Source organism: Populus alba, chromosome 17, assembly GCF_005239225.2.
Source record: "Populus alba chromosome 17, ASM523922v2, whole genome shotgun sequence".
Taxonomy (NCBI): Eukaryota; Viridiplantae; Streptophyta; class Magnoliopsida; order Malpighiales; family Salicaceae; genus Populus; species Populus alba.
In genome coordinates, this window is record NC_133300.1 from 315,540 (window position 1) to 326,104 (window position 10,565).

At 36.2% G+C, this 10,565-nt stretch overlaps 1 protein-coding gene across 4 annotated transcripts; it reads right to left on the reverse strand.

Annotated features, from left to right (window-relative positions):
- Positions 1-4,533: 4,533 nt before the first annotated feature.
- On the reverse strand, positions 4,534-10,397 carry LOC118056102 (cysteine protease ATG4). Of its 4 annotated transcripts, none has more exons than XM_035068218.2 (9): positions 10,077-10,397; positions 9,124-9,686; positions 8,932-9,017; positions 8,730-8,780; positions 8,215-8,594; positions 7,263-7,401; positions 5,328-5,383; positions 5,166-5,239; positions 4,534-5,040 (listed from the first exon to the last, which is right to left on the reverse strand). In XM_035068218.2, exons 2-9 carry the CDS (start codon positions 9,590-9,592, stop codon positions 4,844-4,846), a joined length of 1,452 nt encoding a protein of 483 aa, XP_034924109.1. In that variant the 5' UTR covers positions 9,593-9,686; positions 10,077-10,397; the 3' UTR covers positions 4,534-4,843. The 4 variants fall into 4 exon arrangements, with proteins under 4 accessions (XP_034924109.1, XP_034924110.1, XP_034924111.1 ...); XM_035068219.2 differs by having other exon boundaries at positions 5,166-5,236; positions 10,077-10,396; XM_035068220.2 differs by lacking the exon at positions 10,077-10,397 and having other exon boundaries at positions 9,124-9,324; positions 9,456-9,595.
- Between the last annotated feature and the right edge of the window lie 168 nt (positions 10,398-10,565).

Here is a 10,565-nt window from a genome sequence, read left to right on the forward strand (position 1 = left end):
CCCAAATATCACAGTGTACTAATTCAAAAATACTAGAAGACTTATGTGAGTTGTTAGGAAAAGGAAGTCTATGTTGTTTAGCAAGAGGACAAATGCAACAAGGAGAAGTTTTATTTATAAGCAAGTTGTCTCTTACAATAGGATCGTTAATCAATTTCATTTGTGAATCAGAAATATGACCGAGGCGATAATGCCAAAGACCATTCACATCCATACTACTTTTAACAAAAATAGCAACTGAAGGAAAATTTATAGACAAAGATGATAGAAGATCGGTCAGTGATGAAGGAGGGACTGCTTTAGGAAGGAGATGATACAAGCCACTTCTCACTTTAGCAATTCCAATCATGGTCCAGGTGGAAAGGTCCTGTATAAAACATGTATCATTTATCAAAACCAAACAAGAAGTTAAATTTTCAGTAAGCCTTTTAACAGAAAACAAATTGAAAGAGATTGAAGGAATGCATAAAACATCAGGAAGGACAATCTTATCAGTAAGTTGAATGTTGCCTAGATGTGTGGCTGATACGAAAGTGTCATTAGGCAAACTTACCCTATAAGATACCTTTGTAATGTCAGAAGTTAAAAACGAATGACTACACACCATATGGTCTGTAGCCCCTGAGTCAATGATCTAGGGATCACTATTTGGCTTTAAAAAATCAGCATAAATGTTACCATTAAATATAATTTTACCAGACATCTTTGAAGGTGTGGCACTGTTTTTAGAATTGAATGAAGTTGGATTTGCCGTGGGGGTTGCAGTTAGGAGACTTTTAGGTTGGATAAGACTTATGAGATGATGATATTGCTCCTTGGTGAAAACCATCTTCTCCTCACTCACCTCCTCCTTATTAGGACTTGTGGACAAAGTAGCTTAATTGACAAATGAACTTGCAACTCTTCCCTTGTACAGCTTATGGCCCGGGGGATACCCATGAAGCTTGTAACATTTCTCAACCATGTGACCACTTACATTGCAGTGAGAACACACTGAAGGCTCAGCATTTCCAGCCTTATAGCAATTTTCAAATGTGTGTCCTTGTGTGCGACAATGTTGACAGTATGGTCTTTCCTTTCTAAGGCTTGTAAAATTTCTCTTAATTATCTTGAAAGGAGTATTAACAAACTTACCAGCCAATGCCATAGATTCACAAGAAGAAGTGTTATTGGTAAGTTGGTGGTGTTGTTCTTGTTATTGAATCAAGGAAAACACCTTGTTAATGCTGGGAAGGGGCTCAATCAGCATGATTTGATCTCTAGCATTGGTGTATTGGTCGTTCAAACCCATAAGAAACTGTATAACATAATCTCTTTGATACCTTTCACTCAACACTTTCAATTGACCACATGTGCATAATGGCATTGTATTATAAACAATCATTTCATCCCAAAGAGTTTTGAGATTACCAAAACATGCATTCACAGAGTCTCTGTCCTGTCGAAGGGTAGCCAAATCTCTTTTGAGCTGGAAGATACGAGGACCATTTTGTTGAGTGAAACGATCCTTGAGTTCTGTCCACACCATTTGAGCATCATCCACAAAAGCTAAAGTATGTTTGATATCGGTGCTGATTGCATTTTGTATCCAAGAAACTACTATGTCATTGCACCTTTCCCACATTTCAAACAGAGGATCCTTCTCATTTGTTGGCCTAACAATGTTCCCAGAAATGAAGCCAAGTTTGTTCCTCGCTCTAAGTGCTCGACGCATTGATCGTGACCATGTAAAGTAGTTTTCAATAGTGAGCAGCTCAGTGACGAGAACCAAAGATGTGTGGTCACCATTCTCTATACGATATGGGTTATTTGGATCTGAAAAGTTGAAATAAGGAGAAACGTGTTTGGGGTTTTGAGTATTTGTAAATTGTGAAGATGGGGATTGTTCTTCCATGGTTTGATTGGAAAAGGGAGAATAATTAGCCGAAGCTCTGATACCATGTAAGTTTTATCAAAACCTTGAAAAGGAAAACAATCAACTTATGGAAAAGATAGGTGAAGGCCCCGTATCTGTTTGTTGAAATTCTTCACTTAGTATTTTCTTTACAGAGAGAGCCTTTATATATATACACTGACTATTCTGTTTTGTATTGTCTAACTAACTGGAAAGAGAAACGTGAAGAAAAATAAAAAGCATTACAAGTAACAGAAAAGGGAGAATGTACAAAATATGTGTTATCTATCCTTTTGTGCATGTGATGAGAGAGCTGAATGACTAGTATTATTTTCTTCTTTATTAACCGAAATATTGATGTCCCGTAATAGCTTTCTCTCTGCTCTTAATCATATTTAGGAAGCAATTGCTTATGTCTTGCTGAAGCTTGTCTGATTCAATGTCATCAGCACTTAATTTCACAAATTTTCTGGAAGCGATAATTCAGAAGTCAGAAAGGTTCTGCACTTATAGAAGGTAGATCAATAGATTTGCAAACCGATTACAACTTCTGTCTATGGCCACCACATTTAACAAGGCACAAATGGATATGAAGGAATTGGAGTAAGGTAGGAACCGTACCCGATTACAGGAATTGTCATTTTAAAATTGTTCCTGACAGCAATGTCAAATATATGTTGTCCTTCCAGGTAGCTGCTTCCAAAAGCTGTCCTGGAAATCATTTCTGATGTCAAAATCTTAAATTCATGAAACAACTCAATCTCCTTGCCATCGTGCTGTCTCCATCTTTCTAGCATCACCTCGACACTGGCAATGAATGCCGGAATCATGTTCTGTTAAAGAAGAGAAATTCTTTGATCTATATGAGTTGTTTTAATCTGTAAGAACTTTGAAAACAATTATGAAAACTGAAAATAAAAATAGCACTACTTTCAAGCACCCTGCATGGAAACCATGGTTAGATATTTTTTGCAGCTTGAACCATTTTTCACCCTTGCTTGCTTCACTTCCACCCCCCAATAGCTTCTTCATATGTAAAATGTAGGGTCTCTCTTTCGGAATTCTCCGTTTTTATTGTTAAGGACTTGTTCAGGTTCCGTCACAACAAGCAGGGCTTGAGGACCTTGCCAGAACAGAAAATTCATCCCTGGACATGATTGGTATGTAAAAAGGAAAAAAGAAAAAAAGAGTAAGATTCCACCAAGTTGGTGCTTTGGGTAAAAAAAAAAAAATTGATGAAATTAATCTACCATATAGCTTGATCCATGCGTGAATGTGTGGCTGTACTCTGGGGAGCAACTCATGAACATGTGATAACTCCAATGGAAAGCTCACGACACTCGTTCTCATATTGATAATCTTTTTGGAGTTTCCATGGATGAATTTATAAGAAGGGCCTTTGATTCCTTGTGACCTCATCATAGACTGTATGCGAACTGGAGTCCACCATATATACTTTGTTCAAGAACTTGAAAAGAAATGAGAGGAAGGCTAAACACACGAAACATGCGAGGTAAATGGGCATCGTCCCCATTAATGGTCGGTGGAATGAACCTGCTAGGAGCACGGAATTGGATTACAGTCCTTGATAAAATTATATGAAGGGGCTTAGAGGAGATTATTATACTTTTTGGAGAGGATGAGGAAAGGGCTTCTTTAGAATGTTAACATTTGTGAAGACTATAATACCTTTGTATTTTCTTTTTATTTTATTGAAAAAAAGTAGTTAAATACTTCTTAACTCGTAAATAATTATAAATTAAGAAAATTATATTTATTATAGGAAAGTGCACATGAAAAAAGAATTTTACAACATATATCTCCAAAGGAAAGCAAATATACAATCTGATGTCTCTTTTATACAAGGGAAAATACCTTTTTTAGAACGTCAACATTTTTGAAGACTATAATACCCTTGTACTCTTTTTTATTTATTGGGTAGGCTGGTTATATATATATATATATATATAACACTTACAAGTTAAGAATTCTAGGAGAAAGTATGGATGTAAAAGGAATTTGATAAACAACAAAATAAGAGATGAATCTTATTTTAAAAATTAATAAAAAATATATACAACTTCCAATCTCTTAATAGTTTTAAATTATATGAACATGAATATAACTTTTATTCATTCTAGGAAAGTATGGATGTAAAAGGTATTTCACAACATAAATTTCCCACAAAAAAAAAAAAGGATTTTATTTGAAAACAATAAACAATTACAACACTAAATCTCTAAAGGTGATTGGGTTGAAAGGTTAGTGTTCTCAGAGGAAAAAGAAAGGCGGGAGATATGGCCATTTACTGATGACCCTTGAGAATGTCGAAGGGAGATACAGTAAATTTTTGCATAAGCAATAAGCATACAAGGGAGAAGCATCGTACTAGACTGAAGATTTAGGCCGCCCGAGCCAGTTTGTTGCTGGGGACCTCGAAGAACATGCATGCATCCTGGCATCTCTAACGAATGTGAATTATAAATTTTTATTAAGCAAATGAGATACCTGTGATGACTCACAAATGCAAGGACAGCAACACTGTTGGATAGTTCCATTTTACTCCCATAATTAATGTGATTTACTCCCAAATCTTAACACCTTCTTCAAGATCAAACAAGAACACTGCCGCATGGATAGGTCTTGGGTAAATGCTGCATCATCATTTGCAAGAAACAAAAGGAATTATTTCATCAGCCAAATGAGATTTGATCATTTATCTTACAACATTTGCGGTTTTTGCCACCGTGAAAAGAATCATAAATATCTCCTCTACTTTCTACAAATGTTGAATCCAACAGCGAAAAAGGAGTCATGAATTGAAGCACGCGTGGACTAAACACCTCATTGCACTGCCTGATATGAGGTGCTGAGGAAAAAGGGCATTCGATCCCCATGCAATCCACACCATTTACTTACTAGCTTAAATCCCCCAAACGATTTTTCCATTTAAAGGAGTTGCCAATCATCCTCGTGTACACAGCCCTCTACATCATTCATAGTCATCACACCAAGGGAATCATCCGACTGAACCTCACCACTGTCATGCCTTGATAATTTACGGGAATGAGCCACTGTAAACAAAGGTGCACCATTTGATTCGTCTGTCAGCTTGGATGCCAGCGTACAGAAATCATCAAAATCATCTGTCAACCAGAAAAAGGAAAAAAAAAAAAAGTGGGGGGGGGGGGGGAGAAGAAGCCTAGTTAACAGGTTGCATTTGAAAAGATAAAATAACAAAATCACAAACCAACACAATTCAACCAGCAACCTTTGTCTCGACAATAAAATCCAATTGCCAAGGATGGATCAATCAAGTCCAGAGGGATGTGCCGCACAACACTGCTTGAATTAAAACTTTTTTTTAGCAAAGTCTAAAACATTTGCTGCCATTGGTAATTAAACAAGAAAATGAGTCCCTGGATAAGCTTACTTGCAGTGGTAAGATGAAGTATTGGCCTCTACATCATCTCTGCTAACATTGACCACCTGAAGACCCAAGCACCAGCAAGAATATCATCAAAAAATTAACATGTGCTCAATCAACTGAATTGATGGAAAGTAGGCAACAATATCACTATTCAGCTTGGTACAATTAGAAAGAAATGAGAAGAGAACAAGGAACAAAGACGTGCATGAGAAATCAGTTTGGGATGGAAACAAGTGCTTGTCTCAATAATCTTAGCAAACAACTTTTGGAGGTTCATGATCGATATTGCAGGATTGGAAGAGGAGAATTTTGTGGCTCATGCAAATGCCAACTAAAAAGAGGGAGACAATGATGTAGGACAGGGATACGAGAGGGGAAATAGGAAGGAGACATGGGAAGAAAGGAGCAGAGGAAGAGGGAGGAGATAAAGACAGACAAACCGACATATGAAAAAAAAAACAAAAAAAAAAAATTATCAATAACCATTCCAGCTTACCTTAAAATAGTATATTTGATGCCTATATAAAGTCCTAAACCCTAATGAAAACCTAAAATGAAATAGAAATAATACAGTCCAAAACAAAATAAAATCCCTGATTAATTCTAAATATCTTAATAATCTAAAATAAACAGATTCACCAAATAGCATAGAATAACTTCTTCCAACTTCCTAGAATAAATATTCATAAAGATCCTCCATCGGACTAGTATGTTAGCTACCACTGTCAAGAAGTGAAGTTATCTACATTACAAACCTATATGCTGCAGAAATCAAATAATAATAATAATAATAATAATAATTATTATTAAACACAACAACTTCAGTGTAAAAATCAAATCATAAAACTAGTTTGACTTGGATATTGCAACGAACTTTAACGGACCACATATATGGAGATCTTTTGGGATCATTAGCCAGATGCTTTGGTCACTAATAAGTATCTATATTCATCAAAAGGAACAAAGATTGATTTGTTATAGCCATGCTCCTAACACTAATGCTCAGCCCAATCCTCCAAACAGACTAATTTTGGAAGTTCATAGACTAATATGAATGTAACATAAACAATCATTTTTCATCTTGATTTTCTGTGAAAAAGGTTCCACAAATCACAAAAAATACGAATGATGATTGAAGATTAAGAGTCAGCAACTCCTAATTCCTAGTATCATGATTGTCATGTAGAAAACCATCAAAGCATACTATTTCCCTGGAGTGTTTTATCAAGCAAGCATCAAGTTAACATTAGATCCACAGTCTAGGAGCCTGTTATAGACTTTAACAAACATTTTGTTCTTGAAGATAATTGTATTTTCCCTTATGCTTTGAAGAGATGTAAGGTGCCATTTTCGGATTACATTTTCTAAACATGTTAACCAAAAATTGGCGTCTTAAAACTTTTTGACACTTTTCTAACTTGAACTACCTTTCAGATTCATATCTACACTGTCCTTTCCATTATAGGATAAAATGCACGTTCCTCAATTGTTTTGCTTCTCTCTCTTGTTTCAGGTACCATATTTCAATTTGTTTAAATTCTTGTTCTGAAATTGAAGTGATTCCCAATTTCTTTTTTGTCATGTTTGGAGGGCAAATACCAGCAAGCAGTCAAAATCAACTGCAGAGAAAGGGATGCAATTGATTCAACTTCCCTTTAGTGCATCCACCGGCTTGACCTATCTACAGGTGGCACAACCATGTGGTGGTCATGTCTCATTTTGAAACTAAAGGAGGCATCTCTATCATTTCATTCAACAGAAGAAAAACTCATGTCAGGTAAATAGATTCAATTTCTGGTAAATCATCACTATGAGAGGATAAATGAAGTAAAAAAAGAGAGTACACAATCATGGCCATAGAGTATGGAATGACATAGGAATGAATAAATTAGTCATCAACAATATGATGACAGATAAATCAGAAGAATTATGATTTACCGGCTGAACTTCATGTGGATCAAGATAAAAAGCATTCTCGTCTTGCACTCCAACAATATATGTTGAAGCACCAGGTTTCCCACCCAAAATTCCAAGGCTTTGGGGAAAGGTGAATGTTGCTTGCAGGGACGGAATATACCTGAGAACAGTTTAAATTCCAACTGGTTAACAAATAAAACATGACAGAACTTTAAATACATGTCTAAAGTTATGTTATGCTAATAGAATCAGGGAGCAGTGAAATAAGAAGTGATTTCGTTATTTGTTTTTAATGTTGAATCATATGATACATTTCCCCATTCCCCAAAGGAATGCTGGGCAACCAAATGAAAAACTGCCTTACACAAGAAAAACAGGATCATCCAATTGAAGCTCTCCACTATAAAAATGGGAATATCCCTAAACCAAAATCTATTTTCTCAATGCACCATTGTTACTTTCCAATAGGAGAAGCACCCCATTAATATGTAGAAAAAATGATAATTAGGGTATGCATTTTTCAGCCAATCACCAGGTAAAAGGTTTGACTGTAAACTTCTTCTAGCTTATAAATGCTCAACAACATCCCCAGGTTCCAAAGTCTAGGTATTTATTTGTGAAAGTTAGTTAAGACAATGGTATTTAATTTGACTCACATTAATTGCCCCATGTCACTTCTATCAAAGGCTTCCCACAAACATTTGCATCCAGCCTACCAGGTATAAAAATAATCATTTTATTTTCATGGAAAATTAAAAAGGCTCCAGTTAGGTACAAAATATTCAACTATTCTTCCACCTTAAATGGTGAAACACAGCATCACAGTTCATGAATGCAATGGATGCTCCTTTATTTAATCTCTATGAAAGCAGCAAATTAGACCTAACCAAACCAACACACAAAGCAAATCGATTTCTCAGCTAAAGCAACAATGATTTCAATATGAAAGTAGGTGTAGAACATGATCACAAACCTTGGATTTATTTTATCAAGCCCAAGAACCAAAGGAACCAATAGAAGAATTGGCGTCCAATCTTCTTGACCTTTAGAAAACTCTGAACAATGTCTAGCGGCTTCTTCAATGCAGAGAACTGGAGCTCCCCCTCGCTCCCCATCTTCAGAACCAGAAACAACATAAACAGCCATTGAAAGTGACTGGTATTCAAGATTGGTTTCCTCTCTTCTAGAGCGGACTAGAGATTCCCAAGAGTGGCACACCGCATAAGGGCCTACCCATGACCCAGCTGCAAGGCCATAAGCCTTTCCAGCCCGAAGAAGATTATGAATAGAGAAAGCCGATGACTCCGAATCACCAAAAAGATGTAAAATCTCAACATATTCTCGATCCAATGGCTGCATAATTAAATTGGGAGGATGAAAAGTAATACATGATAGTGCAGCAAGATAAGTTTTTTTTTTTTTTTTTTGATTCATCGTTGTATGGTGGGAAAAAATGAATTCATTAAAATTGAAAATCCACAAGTTCACCTTGTCCAAAGGTTTTCTCCAAGATCTCCCTAATCGATGAAAAAGCAATGCCTGCAGAGTCAGAAATGAGAATTCACCAATTAACTGGAAGGCAAGCATCATAACAAAACATATAAGGACTAAGGGCTTGAAAGTTAGCTGAAATGATTGAACTATCATAGAAGAGAGTATTGATGTGAGAAATGCAGCAGCAGCAGTATACCTGAGCAACAAGCATCTGACTACTCCGAAGCATACAACCCCAGCTTACATCACTGGTAAGTTTTGAATCTTCAATAGCATCAAACCCTATAAATGAACACTTTTAGGACAGCTCCCCATAGTTATGATTATTATGCTTGCTAAAGCTTTACTTAAAGATACGCTGAAATGGATGAAAAGTCATAACACAAACCTTTTCTATATGTGATAAGAATTCGTGAAGAAAAATCATGATTAAAGGCAGCTAAAGCATTGGTAGCAGCAGCATCCCCAGAAGAATTATCTTGTGAAATCTTGTAGCATGCTCCTAGGAGCCAAATGTCACTAGTTGTGTTAGAAATCCCTGTCTTGCTTGTCCCTAATACACACTCTTGGATCCTCCTCATTGAGCCACCTGCCACAATTTTCTTCACAGCTGACGTCCAACCATTACCATGTCTAATATGAGGTGCTTTTTTTTCACTAGTTGAAAATGAATCGCAATGTGTATCAAAGACAGAGAAAGCTGATGCAAAGAAGTTTGACCATAAAGAAGGCTTGGAAAACTTGGTGTCGGCGGACCCCAGTTCTGAAGAATCAGAAGTGAAAGATCTATTTGGGGATTCAGCTGTAGATGAAGATTTGGAAGAAGCAACAAACCCCCTTTCACGAAAACCCTTCATTACCTAGTCATCGAGCAGCATGTAGCAATAGAAAGGGCTCATAGACACAACCAGAGTGTCGTCAAGAATCCAAAGAGAAACACAGTTTATGTGGCTGAGCAACACAAAAAATGGAACGAATTAGAGATTTATTCACTAGTAGACAGTGATCAAAGGTCTGCAAATCGGATTGATGGTTGCCTATAATTCATTTTTTTATTAATAAAAAGAAATTTAATTAATTAATTCAATCATTTATTTATTTAAAAGAAGCTCATGCCATCGAGATAATACTGATCGACCTATTCTCGACGACACAGTCTTGTATTGAAAAAATAAAATTCCAACAAAATTAAAATTTATTAACTAATCTATTCAGAGATATACATATATATATAAACCCTAAACCAAATCAAGAAAGCAGTGCGTTAATAATAAGACCATGATCAATTCTATTTATCAACAATTATACACATACACAGGGAGAGAGAGAGGGAATCGATACCTGAATCGATTCGATTCGAGATTGATTTCAGCGAGGAAAGGGAGAGAGGAGTCTCCTTTGCTTGGCTTGTGTTTCAGAGTTTGAGAGGAGAGGGGAGGGACACGCAAACTATCAAACATGAAACAAATTTGATTATTTATTTATTTTAATTTAACAGCCTCTTCTTCAAGTTCTTCTACTCGTGCTAGACTTCTGCTTGTTTTTTTTTTTTTTTTCTTGTTTGATCGAGGAGGAATTCCTTGCTTCTTTCTTTTTGTCTGTAAATCTGTGGAATTATACAATGTTTTATTTCTTTGTTTATTATTTTACTCTTCCCCAATGATTATGATGGGGGAGGGAGCGTAATAGCAATAATAATTATTACTGGTTTTGTCGTTTTGAATTTCAATCACCACGTGTGTGTTGTGTGAGAGACTATTGGTTGATGTTATGTCATGTTAAAGCAGCTCTCTGCGCTGTCGTTGCATTTTCCAGCTGGGTCTCGGGCCT